Source organism: Sipha flava, unplaced genomic scaffold, assembly GCF_003268045.1.
Source record: "Sipha flava isolate LNK unplaced genomic scaffold, YSA_version1 2_pilon_pilon, whole genome shotgun sequence".
Classification (NCBI taxonomy): domain Eukaryota; kingdom Metazoa; phylum Arthropoda; class Insecta; order Hemiptera; family Aphididae; genus Sipha; species Sipha flava.
Window position 1 is genome coordinate 3,824,703 of NW_020272972.1, and position 25,980 is coordinate 3,850,682.

General features: G+C 33.3%; 1 protein-coding gene across 1 annotated transcript in view; it reads left to right on the forward strand.

Moving 5' to 3' along the window:
• Positions 1-25,487, forward strand: part of LOC112686081 (LHFPL tetraspan subfamily member 1 protein-like) — a 327,428-nt gene extending 301,941 nt beyond the window's left edge. Inside the window, exons 5-6 of the mRNA XM_025558203.1 lie at positions 18,799-18,897; positions 24,778-25,487. Coding sequence (XP_025413988.1) covers positions 18,799-18,897; positions 24,778-24,902 — 224 coding nt within the window. The 3' untranslated portion in view covers positions 24,903-25,487. The remainder of the gene's footprint in view (positions 1-18,798; positions 18,898-24,777) is intronic.
• Positions 25,488-25,980: the final 493 nt, after the last annotated feature.

Genomic DNA, 25,980 nt, shown 5'->3' on the forward strand with positions numbered 1-25,980 from the left:
ATTTAAAATATAATATATTTAGTTTATATTATATGTAATAAATATTTATGGCGTATAAACGGCACAACTTGCACTATATTGATAATGTTATGTTATACGAGAATATTTACGACAAAATAATAATTTTGGTAACTTTAAAATCACGGGTTCCGTCGTACAGACAAACACATACTAACGAGTAATGAATAATGGCAAACGAATGAAGTGTAATCGACGTGTTTTTGTAGATAACGTGAACACAATTGCAATATCGGTAGGTACTATTAATAAATTCGATAAATTACATGCGTTGCGCGACCTTTAAATATTAACCGAATGAGATAAATTTTTCACAAAGTTAATTTTATACTAAAAGGAACATTTAAGACGGGTGGGATAAAAGATATATTTAAGTTTAATTTTTTCTGTGGAAAATATTGTCACCCTAATATATATATATATATATTTTAATTTTATTTCAAAAATGCTAAGCATTTTTTTTTGAGCTGCAAAAGAAAATATTAAAAAAAATGTTGTCAGTTATTATTTTCAATTTTTATGGATATAAATATACTAATTATTTTATTTTATTATTTTTTTTTTTTTCATGAAAATTATAACTTTTTCAGTTAAAGTTACTTTGTAATCGACATAGTTTTACATATTTTTGAAAATTGAAAGTAATCCATCTGAAATATTTTTTTAAGGCTCTACATTAAAAAAGGTTACAACAAAATTATGATGAATTGAAATTCACCGAATTTCTGCTCAATAATTCTTATTCACCAATATTCCGGGTTGCCAGTACTTTGAACGATTTAATGCTTTTGGGATGATTATAATACCAATGTAGTTTCGAGAATATAAAATATAATAAACTCTTCCACAAAGGAACCATTGGCAAGCGCAGTTGAATGATTGTTCTGCGTTATAAAAAAACCAAAACATTTTGCAGGAAACAAAACGCCCGTCAGAAAATGTACCTAGGCCAGTTTTATTTTATTTATTCTTTTTTTTTTTTTTTTTATGCAAACGATAAATTGCTATTTTCTCTGTCTGGACGCTAGCTGTTTTTCAAAACGATAGATCGAACATTACGTGCATTTGTATTTTACGCACCTACGCGGCTGAGCATAATACTCATATGTAACCGAAAATCCGAATAGTTCTCGTTTTATATAGAATTCCGATGGTGCAAACAACCTGATTGTGATACGTTTTCGCATAAGCTTAGCGCTCATGATTGTATGATATTTTAATTTCTAAGACGATCCCTTAGTGTTTGCGTACCTGCGAGTGCGTGCCTACATATTTGTGTATGCATATGCGTGTGTATGCGAGTGTGTGTATACATTTCGACTTTGACGATTCGGCCTAAATACAGGCGGATGCTCATTAAATATTGTAATGTATTCCACACGAATACTGAGTTGCTTATTCGATGTCATTGGAAACAATCAAATTAAGTATCGAAAATTTGTGGCAGCAATGTTGGCAGTAATCGGGGTTCCCTTCAGCTCACTGCCATCAATTTTGTGTTTACATAATATTGTAACAATAACGTGTGCTGGGTGAAAAATTCAAAAAAAATAATTCAATCCAACCGATCTTACTATGCATTTTGCGTACTATTGAAACATTTGAAATTGTTTTATCTTAACACAACAGCGCTGATAACGATGGGGAAAAAAAATTTTTTATGAACGTAAACGTGTGCCTTCATTATTAGGATGTTATAACGATTATAATATACAAGTACGAATGTGATGATATTTTAACTGTCGGCACTGAATGTAATCACCATTTTATTATATCAGAATACTATAGAGCGTAATTTTGCTGTCGTTATTAAAATTAAGTACTTCAATTTTATAAACTTAAAACATCCTACATGGACATTTATAGTTATTAATATTGATGTCGAATATAATTGATCTGTGTATTTCTGCATCGAACGAATGAATAGTTTCGTAACTAGAAATTGACGAAATGAGTGGTCACCAAAGACGCAGTAAAATTAAAGGGCGCATTTGATTTGGATTAAAATTGTTTTTTTTTTTTTAATAAAATAAACTCCGAGGGTGCAACGAAAGTAACTACGGCACTGTGAACGAAAACAGTTTTCATATATAAATTTTAGTTTAATAATAATTAATACGAAAATAATACCTAACCCCTATACAGCTCGAAAATAACTATAAATAAGTAAGTCGCTAGATTTGATTTTACATAGGTACAAACGGATTCTACAAATACAAATAATATTGATAGGTAAATTATTTTTAAATATAATATAGTGCGACAAAATGAAATGAACATTTAATTTAAGATATCCCGTAGTATAGCATTATAATCCAGATGTAATATCTAAAACAACTTTAAAGCCTCGTACGAATGAATGATATTGTAGAATATTTCAACAATTTTAGCCATATCGAAGATTCAGGAACGCTATCGGGATCATCTTTATGAAAACAAATTGTTTTCTGAAAAGTTTCTCTAAGAAGAAAAAGAAAAAGAGTAAACTTTATAGATTTTCGTAAAAAGTTTATGCTCACGCATACATTATTTTTTACATAAAATGTAATACTTCAAGGCCTTGTAAGTAATTTGTGTTATATTAACTCATCGTCAAGGGTTACAATAACACATAATATTCAAACACGTTATTCGCAGAACAAAAATGTCAATCTTAGACGATCTATAAGAAAACATTTTTATGTATACAGAATAAAAATATAATACTATGATTGAATTTTCGATTATTTAAAAAAAAAAAAAACAATAGAACATAAAAATTTATTATAGTTCGAAATCATCAGAATTTTTTAAGCTTCATACTTTTTTCCCTAGGTTGAAATAATATTCCAAATAACCGTGTTAATCGTATTAATACAATATTAAGAGATTTTTCCTAAATTAAAAAAAAAAAAAGAAAAAAACGTATAATTCTAAACTAAACTAATGACGGTTTCATTATACGGAGTGGTTTTTGTGCGCCACAAAATAAAGAAGAATGTGTCTTTTTTTCGCACGCGTGGCTAGGATACTGATTTGTATAGCCGACTAAGGAAGAACGGGACTTACGGGACGAAATACAAAATTTGAAAGCAGACAGGAAACCGAAAATGGATGACGAGCACTCGTCTCGCTTATAATACCGACCCAAAATAGGCACAATATAATAACGTATTTTCGGTCGAGTTCGAACATTTCTTGGGGGAAAAACGACAATGGAAATGGTCGAACGATTGTTATGCATATTATATAAAAGTACAATGTATTGTTGGACGTTTTTTTCTATCATTATTAAAGATACAGTCACGTCGGACTGTGTGATTGAACATATTACGTATTATTGTCGCGAACAATCGAAGCCAACCACGATCTATGCACATTATGTACATCGATTTAATGATATATAGATGTGTAGATATCTTGTGCTATGATTAATATTAATATTTCGTTAAATACGGTGTTTATCAATCGCGACGAATTTTGGAACACTTCCTGTATAATACATATCTATTGCGCCGATATTAAAAAGATATACTAAAAAGTTAAACATCAATTGCGCTGGAGCAACTTAACCGAAAAGACACATAGATAAGCTCTTTACAAGAAAATTTATAATTTGGAAAATAATATTATCTTTATCACGTTCATTATTTTCATTATAAATTTATGCACGAGCCCATACTATACACACAACGCGTGGAATTACACTGAACAATACTTCGAATTTATTTTACAAACGCATAATATTTCTTTATATTTAGTTTCATCTTCAATTAATAAAATAATACTATGATAAAAATAATGGTTTTCAAACGTGCCTACGAGCACAACAACGTAAACTCATTTGTTACCAAATGCACAATACTGCTAATCTGTAAGTTCTAAAATCAATGTATTATACACGTTTATACAAGTATATATATATATATATATATGTGTGTGTAGGAATCGATTGGCGCAGTTAATGTATATCTTTTTCCTGTCCTATAATTTTTCTTTCTTTACCTGCGATTTTTGGTGCAATTGATACATGTCCGTTAAATAACCCAACTTGAAAGCGTCCCGTGCGGCTCTGGGGGACCGATCAATGGCGGTGAAATGTTACACCGTCCCCTTCGGAAAATCAGTGGCGAGGTTTCTATGGGGGGGTTCGGAGTTTTTTGTTTATCAATTTCTCGTGCCGGAGACCACGCGAAATAGTAATTTTATTATTATTATACTGTAATTACTCTAGCGCAGACTTGTACGTAAGAGCGAGTTTGGATTCGACAACCCGATCACCTGGACGACGTGTACGAACTGTGCAAAGTTGTTTCGACCCGTGGTCGATTAATGGCGATTATTGTTAGAACACTATTCCAAACGATTATATATTTACACATATATTTAGATATACACTTGCGTTAGTTATTAAAACACCGTTTCGATTCGGATGCAACGGAGTATCCACTATTGATGGACCGCACCATCGTCTCGCAGTTGGTCCAAACAAATAGAAGTTTAATCGTGTTCATTTGCACAGGGTCCGGGGCCACCGAGATGACGTGCAATTGTATAGTATAACGATCGATTTTCTAATAATTTCGGTTTGTCGGCGTTTCCAAAGTCGTTCGTTACTGAAGTACATATACTTCGTTGCGTTGCAGTGCGTGTAGCAGGTAGGTAAAGTATGTTAGCATTACATTTTTATACCTACATGTATGCCAGTGACGTCCCTAGATCCTTTTTTATAGGGGGGGGGGATACATGTGTTCACATTTATATATTTACCTAGTATGATATGAGTCATAAATAATAAAAATTTAAAGAAAAACTGCCATGGGGCAACTGCCCCGTGCGCCCTTCCCCTTGAGAATGCACTTAATGTATGCGTTATACATATTATAATATGCAAAGCTCTTGTTCCCAACGCGGTTATCTGTCGTTGGTACACCAATATGAATTCGGTTATGTCGTACTTATAATATATATCCTGAAATGAGGACGATTACGCCACCGTTTTTATTGAACCCGCACGCTCTGGTCGGAAATATGTAATGTTCAATTAATTATAATTGCGTTCATGAAATTAGTAAAAAACAATTTAAATATTTGATAAACAAACAATAATACCGCATGGACTAGCTGAATTACGCGACCATCGTTTAATCGAAAACTATGACCAATGACCGAGTGAATATTGAATGGTATGACTGGTATTTGAAATATATATTAATATTATTGTTTCAAAACATTAGTATATTGATGAGTTAATATGAAATCACGGGTGGGTTTAAGAGGGTGGCTAAGAGAGAATTAGCCCCTCCCCCCCCTTGGGACTAAGCTATCTATTTTACAAAGAAAAGTATTATTATATATTAATAATTATAATAAAATATCGTCAATGGTCATTGATGAATATGGTACCTATTTTATATATTTTTTTTATAAATAAATAGTTCACTTTTGTTGTTAATTATATGTATTTACCTATATTTTAAAATGGTTTCAAATTAAAATTGATACCAATAATGTAACTATTTAAACTTAGTCATTATTGTGAAAAAAAAATGATTTACTTATGAGGGACTCAAAAACATATTCTGTAATTTAAAATCTTATATAGATTTAAAAAACTAATTAACTAAATTCTTAAACCTCCATTAGCCCCTCCCTTGGTTAGTGATAAAACCCGCCCCTGTATGAAATAGTTGATTTTCCAAAATTTAATAATTATTTATTCAAATATTCTATTATGTTAACTTTTTTTCTTTTGTCATAACGAGTGGTTATAAGTCTAAACAATCATTAGGTTTAAATAAATATACGACATCAATGAACAAAAATGTATTTGGATTTGAAAATGATTTCATGTTAACTGGTTTTTAACCGGGTACGATTGAAACTTGACCCTCTTCTATCCCTAGTACGCTTCGAACATTTGGGTTTTGGTAAAAAGCGCTGTTTGACGATCACCGTTAAGTGTTGTCGCATTGGGCGAATAACGCATCCCAGTGAAGCCTTTTTTGGGTAATTCATTTAATTATTTATTTATATTTTTTCGCCTATTTTAAGCGACGCCATTTTGTTTATTGCGGTTGATTGTTAACGACTTGGAACTATAAATAATGTAAGGACGCGTTCATTTATCACACGATGAAATCTCTTTACGATGGGTTTTTTAATAGGTTTTAAACTTGGTATTCGAGAAATAGTTTTGCGTTCAATTCTAATGAATATGCATTTCCTGAACACGCATCGATCTTACCTACACTTCGGGGACGCATAAAAACACATATTTGTATTCGGAGTACTACAATATACATATTATAGGATAACAAATGAATTCAGTTTTTGACGATCGCTAAAGTAGAATATTTTAATAGCAACGTGGTCACCAATTTAGTTTATTATATTGAACAATATCCATACGAACAATAATCCTTTTATTATTATGAATACATACGCTTTATGAAACGTTTTGATACATTAACGTTTATAGCCAAACCAAATTCGTTAAACGCATATCACCTCAAAACATCATGATTAGTAGGGTTGAACATTATTATTATTATAACGTTTCGGTCTGATACTAGGTGTAGGTAAATAAATGTACTTGGTTCGATTATATAATCGGAATATAGAATCATAATAATTATTATTACGAGCGATACCGGATCCTGGATATTTTAAAAACTAATGTAATAACACATCGTTTACTTTACTTGTCACATTATGTGTGGAATATAATTTTTTTTTAACTCTTGTGCACTACATGGCTGTGCACGAAATGACGAAACAAAAGTTAATTTTTTTTTTTGTACGTATTATAAATATATTAACATACGATCAAAACGACTAGTTCGTACGGTGTCAAGAAAATAAAAATAAAAATTGACTGCCTCAATGTCAGCGTAAAGCCATTTTATTTTCTTGCATTAACTGCACCGGTGAATATTTTATGGTTTGTTTGCGCTTAATTACGCGGTGCGTACACGTATCCTTCTACCCGCCGCCGTCTCGAGCGGTACACTTATTGTTATTACCGCGAAACGAAGCTTTTGAAGATTATAACGTATTAGCTTTCCCATCGAAATTCAAAACATGGCTGAGATACGACGCTCTGGCCGTTAACACAAAATACTTCATTTATTATAAATATTTCGATTAAAATGCAAAAACTCGTAGAAACAGCGTACACGTACAACCTGCCCACATTACACGGTGAGATACGCTCTCTGTCGTCCGTCCAAGCGTTACCGCCCGATGACGGTGTCTTACCAGGACAAAAGTTGACTCCTACCGATTTTCAATTCTCACTCGCCCCATATGAAAAAAAAAATTCCACTCATTTTCCCCTCGCACGTCCTTTCGTTCCACGCGTGCGTACGTGTCTTGCCCACCGTTGAATCCGTCTAAACGCACATTTATCGGACACTGAAGCCCATTTTTTTTTCATTCAACAACTGTACGTTCCGCGCAAACATACCTTATTCTAATGCGAGAGCTTTCCGCGCGAAGCCCGTCTTTAAAATGAAACACGATTTTTTTTTTTTTTTATGGATTTAATTTGATTTCGTTTTCAGACGTTTTCGAATAGACGAAAACCTACTACACCTGCTAGGTGTAACATACGTATGTTATTTGATTGATATTAATGATATTTTTACTTCTATTTTTTGTAGCCCGCTCGAAGATAATTGTTTATCAAAGTGGCCCGTCGAAGAAAAAAAATGTAGGCATCACTCCCTTAATTCATACGATTTCAATTATCGTTAACTTGCCCGGTATCTAATTGTATCAACGAAATCTGTCCGTGTGGATTTGTGCTTCGGAATGCGTTTGGGAATGTTTCCCGTTAACTCTTGTGACCGAAATTATTGGATTTTGATTTAATGCATAATTCTATGAGTCACCTCTCAATAAATATATCGGTGGTACCCAAGTATCATACGCAGTTTTTTTTATCACAAAAATCGTTCTTTGAATCCATCATGAGCACCATTTCTGAAACAATCAACGTTAAACAACCGATACAGTACGTACATCATTCGGGCTGCAACATAATTGCGCAATTTTTCCTATTTTGACGCGATTAATTACATCACGATTGCTCAAAAAATTTACAACACGTTTGCGCCCCGATCTCTTTTTACATGATAAAATTACAACACCATTGCGCACCAAATTACATGTGAATATACTATGTATAATAATTTAAATACAACATAAAATAATGTAAGTATATAATACATATTTTCTACATAATTTTCATATACATGCACTCAAACTTATTACCTATTAATTCACAATTTTTGTTCCCAATTATTACAGGCATAGGACTGTCAACAAATTATCATCGTTGGCTTGGTTAAAATTTTTTTTTTTCTAAATTACATGTATGATTAATGTATTTACTGACATGGTCAATAGTCAAAATTTTTTTATTAAAAATTGTTTTGTTTTTCTATACTGATAATCATTAGTCGATATTATTATTATAACTATCATTAGCTCAATCAACTTTTCATTTCGATTTTTAAAAAGTACATTTTGTGAATTAATAGTTTGAGTGCATGTATATGCAAATTATAGAAAGTATGTATTGTATACATTATTTTATGTTGTAAATAAATTATTATACATAGTATATACATATATATTTTGGTGCGCAATGGTGTTGTGATTTTATCAGGTAAAAAGGGATCGGGGCGCAATCGTGTTACACCACATCATTCGGTACATATAAATTCTACAAAGTTGAAAAAATCGTGAACATCATTAAATATATTTTATATATAGTTGGGTATCAAACAAATCTACTCCTATAATTTAAATGTATGTATATATCTTATTTCAAAGCTTAGATTTATTTATATTTAAATTACTTTTATTGCCAACTCCACATTCCAATTCAAAACGTTAATATAAAAACAATGCTTTTTTTTAAATTTTTTTTTCTACGTAACCTTACGTGCTGATTAATTTATAATAAAAATATAAAACACTGTAAAAACATTGTTGAATGATATAATTACAAAAATAAGTAAAAACCAAAAATGAAAAGAACGGAAAGAATATACTTATTTAGTGTTGAGCATTGATCTCGCTTCACTGACCATGAATCAAGACGATATTGTGTTACTATTATTATTAATATTTTGAAATAAACACTGAATTGTCGTATTCGGGACTCGATTTTAGCGCATCCCTTTTTACAATCAGTGTTAATGTTATTTTCAAACCATAGTAAGAATCGATCAATACTACGAGTCAAACATTTTAAAAGTTTACCAAGTTATAATAAAACTGTATGCAATAAATATCCTCGGGTGAAAATTCGAAGGCTTGATATATTGAAGTATTGGTATTCAATTCTATCAAGTGGAATCTGAATAAATAGTATTTATCAAAATATTTGAACATGAACGTATATAATTATAGTTTTATTAATGAGTAATAATAATACAAAATTTATAATTATTTATTATTTAATAACAAACCTATACTTCACATTTGACCGTGTATTGTGAATATTTTATCAATAGGCGATTTGGTGTGTACCTATTATGCTTCGGTACTCACAGTTCATTATGAATTTCTATTCGAGCGATATAATGCGACTTAGATACGTGTATGTTATTGAAAGAGTATTGATCACTCGTGGACAAATCATATTGGAAGTTTTAACGAATCTGAATACATCAATAAGGTCAATTTTTTTATGAATCACCAATAAACTGCTCTAACAATTAAAATGTATAAAGAATTTATTTTTGTCTAAATTATATTTATTCTTCAAATATTCTTAGTATATAGTATACCTGGGCAATGTACAAAATGACCAACAAAATTAATGGGAGACTGAAATTAAAAAAAAAAAAAAACATTTTTGTTCATACACTATTGATTCACGTACTTTTTCGTTTATTTTAACACTCTACGCTCCCATGATATCATTTGCTTTATGGTTACATACAATGTTAAAATAAAATATTATTAAATAGTAAATTTAATCTGTTTTGATTATGAAACTTAAAGTAATTAATTTCATTATATAGAGGAAATACTTCACTAGTCTAACTAAATTGGTTTGGTATGTATTTTTTTTTTTTTAGTTACTTCAGAATTCCAAAACACTAGTGCTCTATACGAACAGACAAAAAACAAAAACAAATGTTTTTATTTATAGGTTCTGACAACATACGATCACACGTTTAACTTTAATCGTTAAAATCGATTAATTATTCATTCGGTTTTGTTAATTTACGGATATAATCAACGTTTTGCTTTAAGTTTCCTATTGGCATTCTTACGGATGTTAATATTTCATTGAGTAGCCATGATATTCGCTGACAACTTATGTTCACGGAACTGTACCGTCGATTAATATAATATATAATTTGTTTGCGACTTGCACGATAGAATTTACTTAGCAATCGAGTGCATAAAACAGTCGGCATACAAAATTAATTTATACGAACTAATCTAATAACTAAGCGAATTCAGGTTTTGCTTATTACTTATCTCGAAATAATACTATTCGGTAAAATATTTAAACGGTGCGCAAGTATTGTAACAATAATGATAGTTTTGATGAGTCGGGTCGCATTGTTCGTCGCAATCTTTAAGTGGTAAACCTAATAACGATTATTATTGTTACACTTTTTCCGATTATTATACAACCATTTGTACGATTTTTATCGTACTGTTGAGTATCGTATTCTGTATATATCATTGATCGCAATGAAATAGTATTATAATATATTAAAGGAACATAGTAAAACTAATCGAACTAACACCGTGTAAGTTATTATACACTGTTATTTTTTGTCATATTGACCCCATTTGAATATTACCGTGGTTACTCAGCTGACAACGTACGTTCGGTACATAGATGGGACAATATATATATAATGAGCGAGAGAGAGTTGCCATATATAAAAGCTGTACCACGGGAAGTGCACTTGTGTGAAATATTCAACAGTATATTTGCATTGATAATTCTTAATGGAAGATGAAAACTAGACGATATTTATTAATTTGTGGAGTCAAGTACACGTCTGATTAAACGAATACTCGTATAATACACATATACGAATAATACGTTGAACACTGAGAAAGTAAATATTCCGTTTCAAATCATGTATTATTTATGAAAATATACGAGATGACACGTTTGGGGTCCTACGGTGTTTGTACTCGCATGGTCCGACGAGAGCATAAAATATTTTAATTATAAAAAGAAAATTAATACATAGTACATACGGTATATTGTCACGTTTAGTATGTAAATTCGCGCTCGAATAACTCTACACACTAACTATATGATGGACACGTGACGTTGTTGTACACGATTTTGTTAAAATTTAAAAAACAATTTATAAACGAATCTCGTCGAAAATAATATAAAAAGGTACATATAATAGCAACCAATCGAAACGCTGAATTAGGTTTTCCGACTTATTTCATTTCTAAATGGTGGTCATTTTTTCTAATTCGTAAGTTAAGTTATTCAGACATGAAAGTTAAGTTTATAATTTATAATTAACTTATAATTTTTATTTATTTGTTAATGATAGAAATTTAATATAAAAAAAGTAACTTAACTTAGAATAAAAACGTTTTTCTTCCAAAATTTTCTTTTATTATAATATAATATTTATGAAAAACAATGTACCTACATGCACATTATTTTGATACCTATCGAAATCCAATAATAGTGCATTCAACATTTCTGCAAATATATAGTACTTCCAATTATTTTTCTTACGAATATGTACAAAATAATAAAAAAAAAATTATTTTAATCTCTGGTATTAAAATTTGAAAAACAATTAACTTAATGTGGCCGTAAAATTAATTAACCGATCACTAATTGAATATCACAGAGAAATCCAATTCCGTTAAGTTATATGTGACTTTTGAAAAATTAACTCGTTAAGTTACTTTAACTTTTTCACTAGCCAATGCCCGGCCTTGATAATTCCGTAGCGTTGTAATAAACAGTGGTTTGTGATGAACGGAGAACTGCTACACAGGTATTTATTGGTTATTGGTTAGCGGTTATGCTTAGGGGATATCATAACGAAAGAAATGCTATATAGTTGTTACCTATAAACCACGAGCCAAGATAATAGTAATGTAATAGATTCTATATTGTTGTAGTTACGATCGGGCCGTGGGTTCCTGATGTTTTACTATAGGAAGAATTTTATTGCACCGAGCGAGGAACAATATATCCGTCCACGGTAAAACTCTATATAGTGGCTATAAATTTTAAAATATAGTGTTTAGTGAATAAATATTAACCGTTATTAAATTTAAATGTACGTCCATGTAGTTGTGTAGCGTTTATGTCCTGCAATACTTTGATACATTTTATCTTTTATCAACGCATTATATTTACTATATAAAACCGTGTAGTATAGTTTTCTACGGACGAGTTATACTTTCCCGTTTCAATCTGCTCGTGCAATAGAATAATATATCGATTTGGGTTCATGATATTTTAGTTTCTGATCTCAACGCGTCTCGAAAACCAAATAACGGGTATTGTAGAATAATTGGAATAATTAATTCATCTTCACATCCAATTCATCTGTAAACACAAGTTAAAAAAGTATCGAATTATTGTTTTGTCAATAGTCACGTCTGCTAATCGGCCATGTCATCGTTGCATTTTTACCTTAGATCGTAGAGGTAATATGTACTGATATGCTGTGTAATGATATGATGGATTAGGTTACAAACTCATATTTTTAAAACAAAAAAAATACCCGAATCTATAGAAATACTACAGAAAATAAAACCTAAAAATCTACAGATACTACCGTTTTATATGAAAAATTAATACATAGGTAAAAGTAGTACAATAAAAGTAAATTAAAGTGTAAATGGTCAGTAATGATCCTTTAGCAATTTTTTACATACTCAATTAATTTGGTGGTTCAATAAATGTACTGGGTTAATTACCATCTCGTTTTAACAAATATTACGACAAATACTTCGAAATAACTGCTTTTGACCATAGAAATTAATATATCTAACCAAATTTCTTCCAAACCCGGTAACTTCATTATTTGTAGACATTATCTTCGTAAGTTTAGTGATTCGAACAAACATATTTATTTCAAAATTCAATATATAAGTTATCAAAGTGAATAATAATGTTCCTAAAATGATACATTGCACTATGGAATCATTTTCAATAATAATATTTCCTTTTTTCGATATTATATGTGTTCGATGTTATGCCTACATCTTGGACCCTTCGCAGGAGGAAGGAAATATTTTCAAAACAATCTATTAATGGTTTTGGCCAGTTCATACTGGAAACTGGAAATGGAAAAGAAAAATCCGTAAACCTATTAATTTAATTTATTTATTTAATTTGTTTATTCTTTCTCTGTTTTTGTACATGTAAAACCCACAAGTAAACTAATAATTCAAACTAATCCGTTTGGATTAATCATAAATTATTAACCATGTAAAACATTGTCCTTTTCATTGTATACGATTGCATTATGAATGAAATTCACGTCAAATTGTTTTCGTCGTTGATCGATAACCATCATCTATTTTAATATTCCGTAATACATTTAAACTTTTCACTTTTATTTCTAACATTTCTGTTGCATATCCTGTTTATTCGTCCATAAACATTGTCCACATACTATATGACAGACAATGCAAATGGTCCAAAGGCGAATAAGGGCGAAATATACATCACAGGCCATTATTTCACCCCATTGTTCGGGCCACCGAGCAATTAATAACACTGCAGGTATGTGGTAATTTTGATGTTGATTGGGAATGACAATTAACACAGTCGTTACAATCAATGGACGTCTTTTGACTCAAATGCGATGATTTAGTTTTGACTGAAATAGAGGATTGTTCGGGTTTTGCCGTTCGGGTGACAACCGCTACGCGTTCGTTATTGTGCTCGCACTACGCTATTTGTATTCAACTAGTTCGTACAACACGAAAATATTGTTTCGTCTCGACTATACCAATGTATTTAAATTCTTATAATAACGTAATTATTACTTATTCGTTAGAATAAAATTTATATTACCTGCATTTGAACCCTTCTTGTTAGCGTCTGCGGTACGATTTCGTAAATTTTATTCGCATGCATACTGTACGGGTATAATTTTTTTAAATAATTTATAAAAAAAACGAATTGCATGATATTTAATGTATAGTATACGTTTCTGAAACGTTTGGTAAAATTGCTGTTTGCACCCATTTTAATGGCATGGTAATTTGAATTTAATGTTATTCGAAAAATAATTTGTATCAAAAAATGATTGGAATCGAAATTTTCTAAAAATAAATAAATAAAAATTATCAAAAACAGTTCGAAAAGGAATCCAATTTTGATATATTTAATAATAGAAATAATGAATAATAATGCGTATGTACCTCCTAATTACCAACGATGATCTTAAATCTAATTAAAAGTATGAAAAAAACTCTCCGGCGATGTTTGATTAGTAGGACTTTATGCCGGTTATATCACAGCACAGATATATATATATCGCAAGAAATATTTAATCAATTTCTATTCGGCTAAATCGTTCACCGTTTTGTGCTGTTCTGCGAATAACTGTTGTCATCAATTTGTACACATGGTACTTATATATATATATACATATATATCTCGATCGCATTTTGTTGAAAGGGCGTATACCACAAAAAATCGAAAAATGAGTTTTTGGTATTAAAATTTTCAGAAAAAATAGGCACATAATTTGTAATATTGAGGCGGTTAAAAATATTAAGAATTATTCTCTATATAGCGGATATAAGTTATCCAAACGCCCTAAAGAATATATATATATATATTAACGGAGAATTTTAAAAGGGCGTATACTACAAGAATTGCTAGTGGTTTTATCGAATAAACTAAGCATTTGAATGATAATTGTTATCAAATTATTAACATGCCTACTATATAAAGGTATATCCAAGATCAACCAACCTTAGCGGTATCATTTTTAAAAACACTATTTTGTTTCTCCCGAACAATTTCAATTATGTGGTATACGCCCGTTCAACAAAACACCATCGATATGTATTAATAAATCGTTTGCAAAATAATGTATTGAATTTCTGAACAACGTCAAAAACAGAAAATTATTTCAATTTAAATATTAAACTCGGGCCCGGGGAGACAAACCGACGCGGTGTGTGAATACACAGACGGGATATAACTAGTACCGGCTAGAACTACGTGGTCGCAATATTCTATTAGTTGGATTTATGGGGTCTGAACGGAAAACATATTATAGAGTTTGCTTTATGTATGTATATTCACCGTCTTTTAGGTTCCTCCCAAATCTTATCAATACATTCTTGTTCGTGTCACAACCAAAAGGCCTATGATCGGGCTGATGGTGATGACGATAAAAAGTTAATACCCAGAGCGTATATTGGTATGGTGCATAACAAAATGTAAGAGTGGTCATTCGTTAATATCTTCCGACCCGCAAGTAATAGTACAATACAATTATTAATCAAAGCTTCTCCGAACAATAATAGTATGTACGCACTGCAGTATTATGTGATTAATTCGTGTAACAATAACAATGGTCATACGTAATAATGATAGTAATAAGTTCTTAAGTTCTACTATATGCTTTATGTTTTCAATTAAATTATTGAATTATTTAAAATTCGATCGTTTTAACTCTTAGAAACGCGTTGGATAAATATGTTGCGTTATTCAAGTGTACGTTATGAAAAAATCAAAATAAAAAAAATTGTATACATCTTGAACTGATTTTTATTTTTTATATAAAAAATAATAACATCGAGATAGGAGTAGTTTTGGGAATTTTATCATTGACGTTTAAATTTTGAAAAAAATAATTTTGTTCATAACTGAAAAACGCACTAAGGGAATAATAAAAATTAACGATTCGTTATACTTCTAATGAATAAGAAGGTTATTTTTGTACAAGTTGGAAATTTCATTTTATGTGCAAGTTTGAAATAATATAAAATTTGAAAAAATTCGAATTATTTTAAATTACAATTATAATTTCAAACCCACAGTTTAATGAATTCAGAATATTATTTATTAAAACTAATAACAAATATTCTTCGATATCAATTATTTTATTTAAAATGATCACACATTTCAAACGCAGATAATTGTTATAAACGCGTTGCTAAATTTTTATGGGAATATTATAGTTTATAGTTTTAGAATTTTATATTTATAACTGTTTTTTAAAAATTAAATATTTTGTACTTATCGAAAAAAATATGCAAAAAAAATCCTTCGACGTCAAACTTTTAAACACAAATAAATTGTACTCTAGAGCAATTACATTTTGATAACTTATAACCATACGAAATGTGTGAAAATATTTTAATGTAAACTAACTGTTCAATAATGGGCTGTATATCAAAATAATGATGTAAAATAACCAAATCGTGAACTTAAACACTATTGGACTAAACAGATACCCAAAGGTTTAATGCGGATAATGAAAACAGATATAATTTATTTATATAGTATACTAATAAAATATAGTTCAATGGTATTTATCATATCAAATCAGTGCATTTTTTAAGGGTTTTTCACCGGGCGACGAGCCATTTTTTAACTTCTCAAAACAGTCAGTGTATAATGCCATAATATGATAGTAGTATTTCATGTTCGTTTCGTATGATTGTTAAAATCTTAAAATACTGTTATAAAATTAATTTGAGGTCATCACCGATTTTATATTTATTTTCCAGTGTTTAATCTTTATTATCATTAATTCTAGTACAGAAAATGCCAAATCTCACCAATGTGTTACACACCAAATACATGGTACATCCTTTTATGTACAAATTTATCCATTATACAATACCAAATTGTTTTTTATACATAATTTATGAAAAAAGTTGACAATTAATTGTGTTTCGCTCGGTCTTTCAAAATACTATAAAATATGCAACAAAATATTGTCACTGGATGACATTTTTTATGTTAATTAACTAATTTCAAAAATACACTGTATCGAATTGTAATAAATCCCATTGTTATGTATATCTTTATTTCTTCGTATTGTTTATAGCAGTGGTTCTCAACTGGAGAGGCGCGCTCCCCTAAGGTGACATGACAAATTTTCAGGGAGGGCGTGAAAGTGTTGAAAAACGAAAACGTTTCGGTTTTCTACGTCGGCCTTACCCGTGTGTTGGTCACCGCCGCGGTCGATCACTAGATACACTGAGTGATTATTACGATTATATAAGATTGTACAAATCATATATTTATGCTCTTTAGTCTTCTGGGTATTAATAAAAGCACTGTTTCGACGAAAAACCGCCACTCGACACGATAAGAACAAGTTTTGGTAACCGTAAATAAATATTACGATTACACTAATAGTCCTGTACAACATATGAGATATTTTCTATCACTTTCTATTGTTACTTATTTAGTTGTATCGTATCTTTGGTGCCGTTTCGTACTTGTTTTTTTATTTATAATTTGGTTTTTAATATTATTACTGAGGATGATTTGATATAATATCAAAATAAAAAATGTCAAAATCAAAAAAAAAGATTGTATAGTGACGATTATATTAAATACGGATTTACTGTAATTGAGAAAAATGGAAGTAATTTACCTCAGTGCGTGATTTGTCACATAGTTTTGAGTAATGACGCAATACGATCAGGACGATTGGAACCTCATTTAATTACTAATCATCCCGGTTTAAAAGACAAACCAATCGATTTTTTTCATGTAAAAATAAATTCGGTAAAATGCATGAAACTTGATTCAACTGGTAATTTTGCAATGGAAAATAAAAAGCTTATGGAAGCTTCTTAGGAAATTGCCTTGTTGATAGCTAAAGACAAGAAATCACATACTATTGGTGATACAATTCAAGCTTTTTTAGAAAAAATATCATTATGGAAACGCCGTTTCGTGCAATTAAACATATTTTTCACGGCTTAATAAACTTCTTAATGATACCGAAAATCAAATATTAAATACCGAGAATGAGTTTAAGGAATTGCACATCTGGTATCTTTATAAAAGCAATTATCAAAGTATTTTCCTGATATTTCTACAAATAACTGGCAATTTAAATTAGTATTAGATCCATTCAAAATTGATGTGGACATACTTCCAGATTATCTTCTAGAGCAAACTATCGATCTTAAGACTAATTCCCAAGCAAAAGAAGACTTTTCGAATAAGAATGTTGAAGATTTTTGGCTCTGTTATCTTTCTGTATATCCAGAAGTTGCCAATGAAGCTACGAAGCTACTAGTTCAGTTTTCTTCCACCTACCTCTGTAAGTCTGGCTTTTCAGCGCTGGCATATATAAAATCAAAATATCGAGCACAATAGGACGTGGACAGTGATCTAAGATGCACATTATCACAGATGTCACCAAACATTAAAAATGTATTAAAACTAAACAGGACCAACCCTCTCGTCAATTTTATATTTAATAATAGTTAATTTTAATTTTAAATTGTAATAATATTTTTTTTCTTATACAAATAAATTAATTTAATATTAAAAAAACTTCATTGAAGTTGTATTCATATTAATCCAATAACCAACATTAAAGTATAGATTACAAAAAAATGTTTTGCAAACATCAATCTTATAGTAGTGAGTGGGGGGGGGTGTTAACTAATAAAATATTTTGAAAGGGGGTTTGGACCTCAAAATGTTGAGAACCCATGGTTTATAGTGTCTTATATCGTACATGTGAGGATATAGATTTTTCAATTCATTAACTTTAACATAGTTTGATCCTGTTTTTATTTATTTATTTATATTTTTCGTTTCAGCCGCCCTAGTCAGCAGCGGTGGAGCTATTTATCCGATTGGCTGGGATAACAGAGAAGTAAAGGAGTCCTGCGGGAACATATCCGGACCGTACAAACTAGGTAAGACTACTGCACGCACGGTTGTCCCCGAACAACATATAGAGTGTCCTATTAAATAATATGGTCGTTGTCAAATAATCTCCACGTGCACAAGGTTCGAGCACTATGGGCGTCAATATTGTTCTCACATACCCATAAATTGTCCCAGCAGCGCTAGCCTCTTTTAACTATCGGGAAATGTTTAATTTCCCAGACGTTATTGAAATTCCTCAGCGATAATCATTGAACAATTAAATTGAACCGTCCGTGAAGAACACGATCGCGGTACAGACGCAACGAAGATCACGAAATATAGTTGGTGACAACAACTGCTGCGACGACCTTCTATGCACGTATATAACATACGTACGTATATGCGTAATAAAGATAAATAAAGCCACTTCGGAAAATCGTCACTGACCGTTATGTCCGCGAGTCCGTGAAAATCGTCATAAGACTTTCGTTCCCATCGACACGGGGTAATAATAAATAGAGAGAAAAAAAATTGACCCTTTGAAAATAATATCTACGGCGAAACGTTACGATTGTTTGAAATCGCGAACAATGACAATATTACTTCATGCTATGTTGGAACTCGGTCTCGCAAACGGATTAACGAAACATTATACACGTGTTTGCGGTGTAGGTACGGTAACAAAAGAAAATATTGCGCCCGGGGCGAAACTTCAAAATTATTATTAAATATTATTTTCGACAATCACTTTGGCCAACATGAAGGAAGTTAACATGATTCAAGTTAGACCGTAATCATTTCTAACGTGAAATTCGAATTTTTCGTTTTCGCGCCCTCCCAGGAAATTCGCCCGGGACGTAGACACCTCTAGTCCTCCTCCCCATTGCTACCCCCCCTGTGAACGGGAACAAACGCGTGATACCAACGTGATACCTATGTACCCGTTGCTCGTGCGCATCGATTTGCTCGTCCATTAATTGGTTTGAAAGCGCTCGTAAAAACATTAGCGATAAAACGGCTTATGAGTGTTCGTGCGTACCGAATCGCCAAATCGCCGAATTTACTACCTAACAAATCGGCGGTCCGTAATTTGTCGATATTTCGACGTAACATCTAAGGATGTTACGCGACATGTATGGACGAATCTACGAACGTTTTCCCGAACACAGAAATGGTATCAGTTATGATTTCTTTAATTTAAATGTTAACAATAATTTATAATTATGTTTGAATAAACACACACACACACACACACACACACACGTACGCACGTACGCACGTTCATTGATGACGGGCGTTCCCGGACCGTAAACACTCGTCCCAAAACCGGTGTTTACTAGTTGGGTCCCGAACACCTTTATTTAGTCTAGTTAGGTCTCGGTGTTTTTCAGGTAGTTCACTTGTTGGGTCCCAGTATTTTCGGACCGAACTAGTAGGTTATGGTTTTCATAGTCGGACCGAAGTCGTATGTTATCGATTTTATAATCGGATCCAATTAATTGTTCATCTTAATCATAAATATTATCTGGGACCCAATCGGATACACCCCCCGAAACTAGGTGCCAACAACTTTCTACATTATTATTGCACATCCATAAGTCACAACCACCGAACAGTGTTTATGATTATACGACGGTTTGTCGGTCAACATTGGACAGAAATACAGTTTAAGAAGAGAGAGAGAGAGAGAGAGCGTTATTCTTGTGAGAGTGAGCGGGTGGGGGGTGGTTGTATATGATTGCACCATGGTCTGAGATCTCGTCGCCACACCATTGGGCACACGCGTACACGTGGATTAGTTTCGCGTTAAAAATTGTTCGTCCTTACACGGGGTTAAAGGCCACGTGCACACGGCGTTTCGGGTCCGACGCGTGCATCACACCGACGTAGCTCGAATGGGTAACACGTGTAAATGAGCATTTACAACAACGCGTTTCGGATTGGCGAAAAGTCAAAACGTACCGAAACAACCGTACCAACTACGTTTACAGCGCGATCGAATGGTACAACCGTATTACCTCGGTCCATTCGTTTTACGATCGTATGTTTTATCGCGATTAGTACGCGGCTACTGATCGAAAAAATATGTTCTATCGCACCGCCGATCCCGAGGGATCGAAATTAACGTAGGAGGTACACCCACATAATGATACGCGTGCGCGTGCACATCTCTCTGGGACGTTGTATTTTTATCGCGTGTTAAAATTTACGCGCGTGTCGGTCATGAAATATTCAACTGGTTTCGAAGTTGTCTTCCGGAAGTACGCGAACGTTTACAATAGCTCACCATATTGTATTTTAAAATCGAAAACCTTGTTAGGAATTAGTTACGATCGGTGTTATTATTTTCAAACGGTCTTTCAACTGGAGAATTCACGACGTTATGCAGACGAATTCATTTTCATCGGTATAAAATATTCTGAAAAAAAAAAGAAATTAATTTCTGTTGTGCTCGAATTAAAAAAAAATCAATAAATTCGTTTTAAAATGATTTACTGATATCGCAAGTTCTCGATGTACTAAAGAATAGATCTTTTGTGGTTTAAACAATAAAATACAACGTAGAACCGAATTGGGTTGGAAGTCAGTAAGGATAAAAATATTTCAAATTATCTGACGAATTTTAAAGGGATTTTATTCATAAAAATATCGACTCCAGCGATCTACATTCTATGCATAATATGTATCGATTCTCAAGCTTAAATGATCAAATCGGTTATACTCAATACATGAATTAACAGAGTGCCAGATATAGGGGGGGGAGGGTGCAAGTGTGTATGCTTGCCCTCAGAGATGGATCCGAAATATTTTACGGAGAGGGCACAGTAATACACTTATACACTTGTTATTATACAATAAATAAAAATTTAAATTATTTTATTTTTCATAATTTTATAATACTCTAGTCAGTAGATGTAATAAACTTCGAAAAATAATCGAAAACCTAATATATTTTACTATACATAACAAAAACCTAGTTTTAGGGGGAATGCACCCTCTTTGCCCCCCTTGAAGCCGCGTCTGTTCGCTCCAAGCTATGTTGGTATAATGGTGCTCTTAAGTTAACGAAAAATAAAAAAAGTCTTGAACACACCTCATACTTCCACCTTCATAAGGGCGCTACATTTTTATTAGCTATGGCCGTCAATTTCCTAGATCCGGCACTGATTATACATATATATTTACATACATACTATATTATACTTGTAAAACAATGGATAACGTAAAATAATGGCATTATTAATTTCCGTCGCTTTTTTGCTATTTTAAAGTCGTAAATATACACGTTCTTGACACAATCTTTATATTTATAGTTCAAATACCACTGACTGACTGACCGATCAGTGCGTAACCAATCCGACCATAACGATTTATTTGAAACGTCGAGGGAAAGTCCTTAAATAGCACATGCGTAGGGGCGCGCTAAGGAAGGATTTTAAGGGTCGGAACAGTTTTGGGTGCTGGCCATTTTTATGTTTTTGAAAATCTTGTTTCGCATAAAAATGAGAAGGGGGTCGATTGAGCGAAACACAAGTCACAAGACCAATTACGTATGATTATTACACGGGTTAGTGCGGGAAACGTAAGGTTAACAAAAGGCAACCGCGTACGGCACCCCTCGCCGAACGACTTTAGACTTGGAGTGTTATGTCGGTGTATAAATCGACGGTCTCACTCTTCACGGCACGTACGCGCATGGCATTCAGGCGTAGTACAATACGTAATAATACCGCATGAATATGTCGACTCTTCAACCGAACGGTGCAAACAAATGATTCGCAACGCTTAACGGTGTGGCGCGCGCGATGTTATTGTAAACCTGCGTGTTTGCCGAACGCGCGCAGGAGACATCGGAAACAGAACAGCTCGTTATTGTACCCTTCGGGTTCGTTGTTTGGTTCGATGCGGTTTAACGCTGTAGTCGCGCGCCAACCATAAACGCGTCTCTATCGATCCGAACGGGTTTTAAACATTAACAAAGACGACGCGCCCGTCCATTATCATTATTGTTATTATCATTATTATTATCATTGTTGTTATATGGACGTCGGTGACTTCTTCGTCTTCTTTCTAGTCCCCGTCGCCCCGTGCGGTTATCGTTATTACTTGTACGCCGTACATTCAAATAGAGAAATGCGGAATACGATCTCGTTTGGATTAATCATTGTCGTCCCGCGGATACGGACCCCACGCACCCTCGGTCCAGAACGCTAAAACATACACGCGTACATCCCGCGAGAGCGTATCGTGATCGAAAACGCAGTAAAACTTCGACGGCTCGAAAACTTTGAAAACATCGCGATAACATTACACATTATCCCGATAGTACGCGTTCCCGATATTATAATGTTACATCGGTTTAATGCGTGCACGTACCGCGGCAACTCGAGATTTCCGCGACGACGCGCGTTTCGTTCCCTTCTCTCCACGCGGTCCCGTCGAACCGCTAGCCGATCGAGCCCGAAACTTTTTAATATTTTTCGAAAAAGTATTTCACCGAGACACGGGGACTTAACGGTTATTGCTAAACGATATAATACGTTGCCGGCATAACTATCGAATCGGTTTCGTAACTGTTGTTCGGTAAACTATTTCCGATGAACAACGTCGAAACGTTACACAACACAAGAATCATGATCTTGAAGTGTACGAAAATGTTTTAACGTATGTATAATATGTTATGTATTGTATCGCGTCGGATTCGTTCGACGGAACGCGTTACTGTTAGCGTGATCTGGGATCGAGCATTTATCGTTCGTCCCGCGGTCATGTTGACAGCTTACAGTCGGTTACCACTAGATGACGCCTACAGTATGCTCGCTGCGGCGCACACGAGTACGTAATTACAATGTCATCGTTCGATTCGTACGCGTGCGAAGGACTAACGTCAGCGGTGCCGTGACCTAGAATTAAGGAACGACTACGAGAAACCCGTACACGTTTTTCGTTGTCAAGCATTATGCGTTGGCGTAGGGACGGGACGGGCTTAGCACAATGGACGACGGACAGGCCATATGTGACGGGAACGCGTAAGACATTCGGAACAACTTTTCCATAACGATGTGTTGTACAATGATTGTGCACTTTTATGCAACTTAATTTTTTATTTTCGAAACGGTATTTGATCTAGGTAATATAAAACAGTAAAATATCTTCCGGTTGTGACAGGGAAATTCATCTAGTACAGGTATATATCGTCTGTCCGCACGTGTAGTCATCCGATAAAAATTCCTTCCATAGATTTTTTTTTCTTGCACATCGTAAACCTTTTAAGTACAAAACATGGTGCTCTTCTCAACAAGACTTCGCGCGTAAATCCATTTTCTCTTCGATCCCTAATCCTGCCCGATTTTGAGGATCCACAAAACACGTGTCTATTTCTCCCAGCTTTGTCTTAGTCGTGCTATAACCTCCTCTCAAACCAACCAGCTCGCTTCTTGAACACAATCTTACCGGCCCTCTTATCTCATGCGGTGACGACGCATTGTTTCCGTTCATCATTTATCGTTGAACAGAAACTCATTTTATACACCAGCTATACACCATTTAGTTTCCGACACACGACAGTTCTCCTCGTCCTGTTGGCTCGTCCCGTTTCCCATCATCGTTCGTATCGCACTAGGCGTCTTGTGACGCGCGACACAATTGTTCCGCACGAGAATCGTAGAAAAACGATTGTTTTGACCATAGGTTCCACGGTGATCCCTTTCGCGCGTTACACGCTCGCATTAACTGTCGTCCGTCTACGGAGCAGATCGCGCCCCCCGTGGAAGCATTAGTTGTTGAAGTACAAAAGCTTTCGCTCGTTAAACCGAGGCTCCGGTTCGAATGTTTACAGGGATCCACGTGCCGCGACACATCGAGTACTGCTGAGATTATAAAAAAAAAAGTCTATTGTTTATTTTTATTTTGTTGTCGAAACGCAGGAACGTGTCATCTGTCGTGGTCCGTGTACATGCTCGGCTCGTCGGTGGCCCTGCTCCTGATGTGCTTCTACCTGAGTTTCTACTCGTCCCGCGACAGTCCGGGCAGTTCATTTCGTTCCATCTGATGAGTGCACGACCAGACCTCCGCAGCAGCAGGGGCAGCAGCTGCAGCTGCAGCTGCAGCATCGGCTTCCGACGCAGGATACGCCGCTGGCCATTATTTCTGTCACACATGACGGCAACGACATCCATCGCGACGACGACGACGATGACGACGACGATACGCAATTCAAACCAACCATTATCGCTCATTGTAAACTGTAATATCGACGAATTCGTTTCAATCGATATCGATAAAAACGAATCGACGCGAAAAATAATTACAATACTAACCATTCGTGTACAACAGACATTTTGTATTTAGCCGCTAACAATAATAATTCGTCATCGTTTTTCTCATCGCGTCACCATGTTTTTATCTACGATCAGGTATATTGTCTTACGGTAAGTAATGACAATTTTTTTTTATAATGTACAAAAGGAAAATTAAATTAAAACAAGTAAACGCAATGACAAATAATTTGTAAGATAACAATTATATTTAACCAAATTAACGTGTAGCCCCCATTGTTTAATTACAATTTGGAATTGTTTTTGATTTCCGTTATGAAAATAATTCACCATTTATAGCGGATAATGAGTATAATATAATATTTTATTGTTTTGTAAATATCTGTTAATTATATTATAATTATTATTATTATTATTATGTACTGTCATTATTCTTTTTTTCTATACATGTTAAATCATAGTCACTAGATATTGTACATATTATTTATGTGAAGATATATGAACATTTAAATTGTATATACTTTGAAGGGACATGCAAAAATATTGGACACATTAACGCGAACAAATAATAGTTGAACGATATAACTATAGTTTTCCGAAAATAAATCAACAATACACAACGTCTGAATTATTCCTGAAAGTGGTTAGTCACAAACGTAACGAAACCCTTCGCGCAAAAAACAGATACACGACACTGCGGAAATAAGAATTTATAATTAAATTACTTTTTCGCCGTCTTTTTCACTTTGTGCCCGTCTATCGATTTCGATTTTAAATACATCCTAGCAGTAGGTCCCGATGAATTCTTCAGTGCTTCGCGTTTTTCGTTGCCGACACGGTTGTATTTAGTCA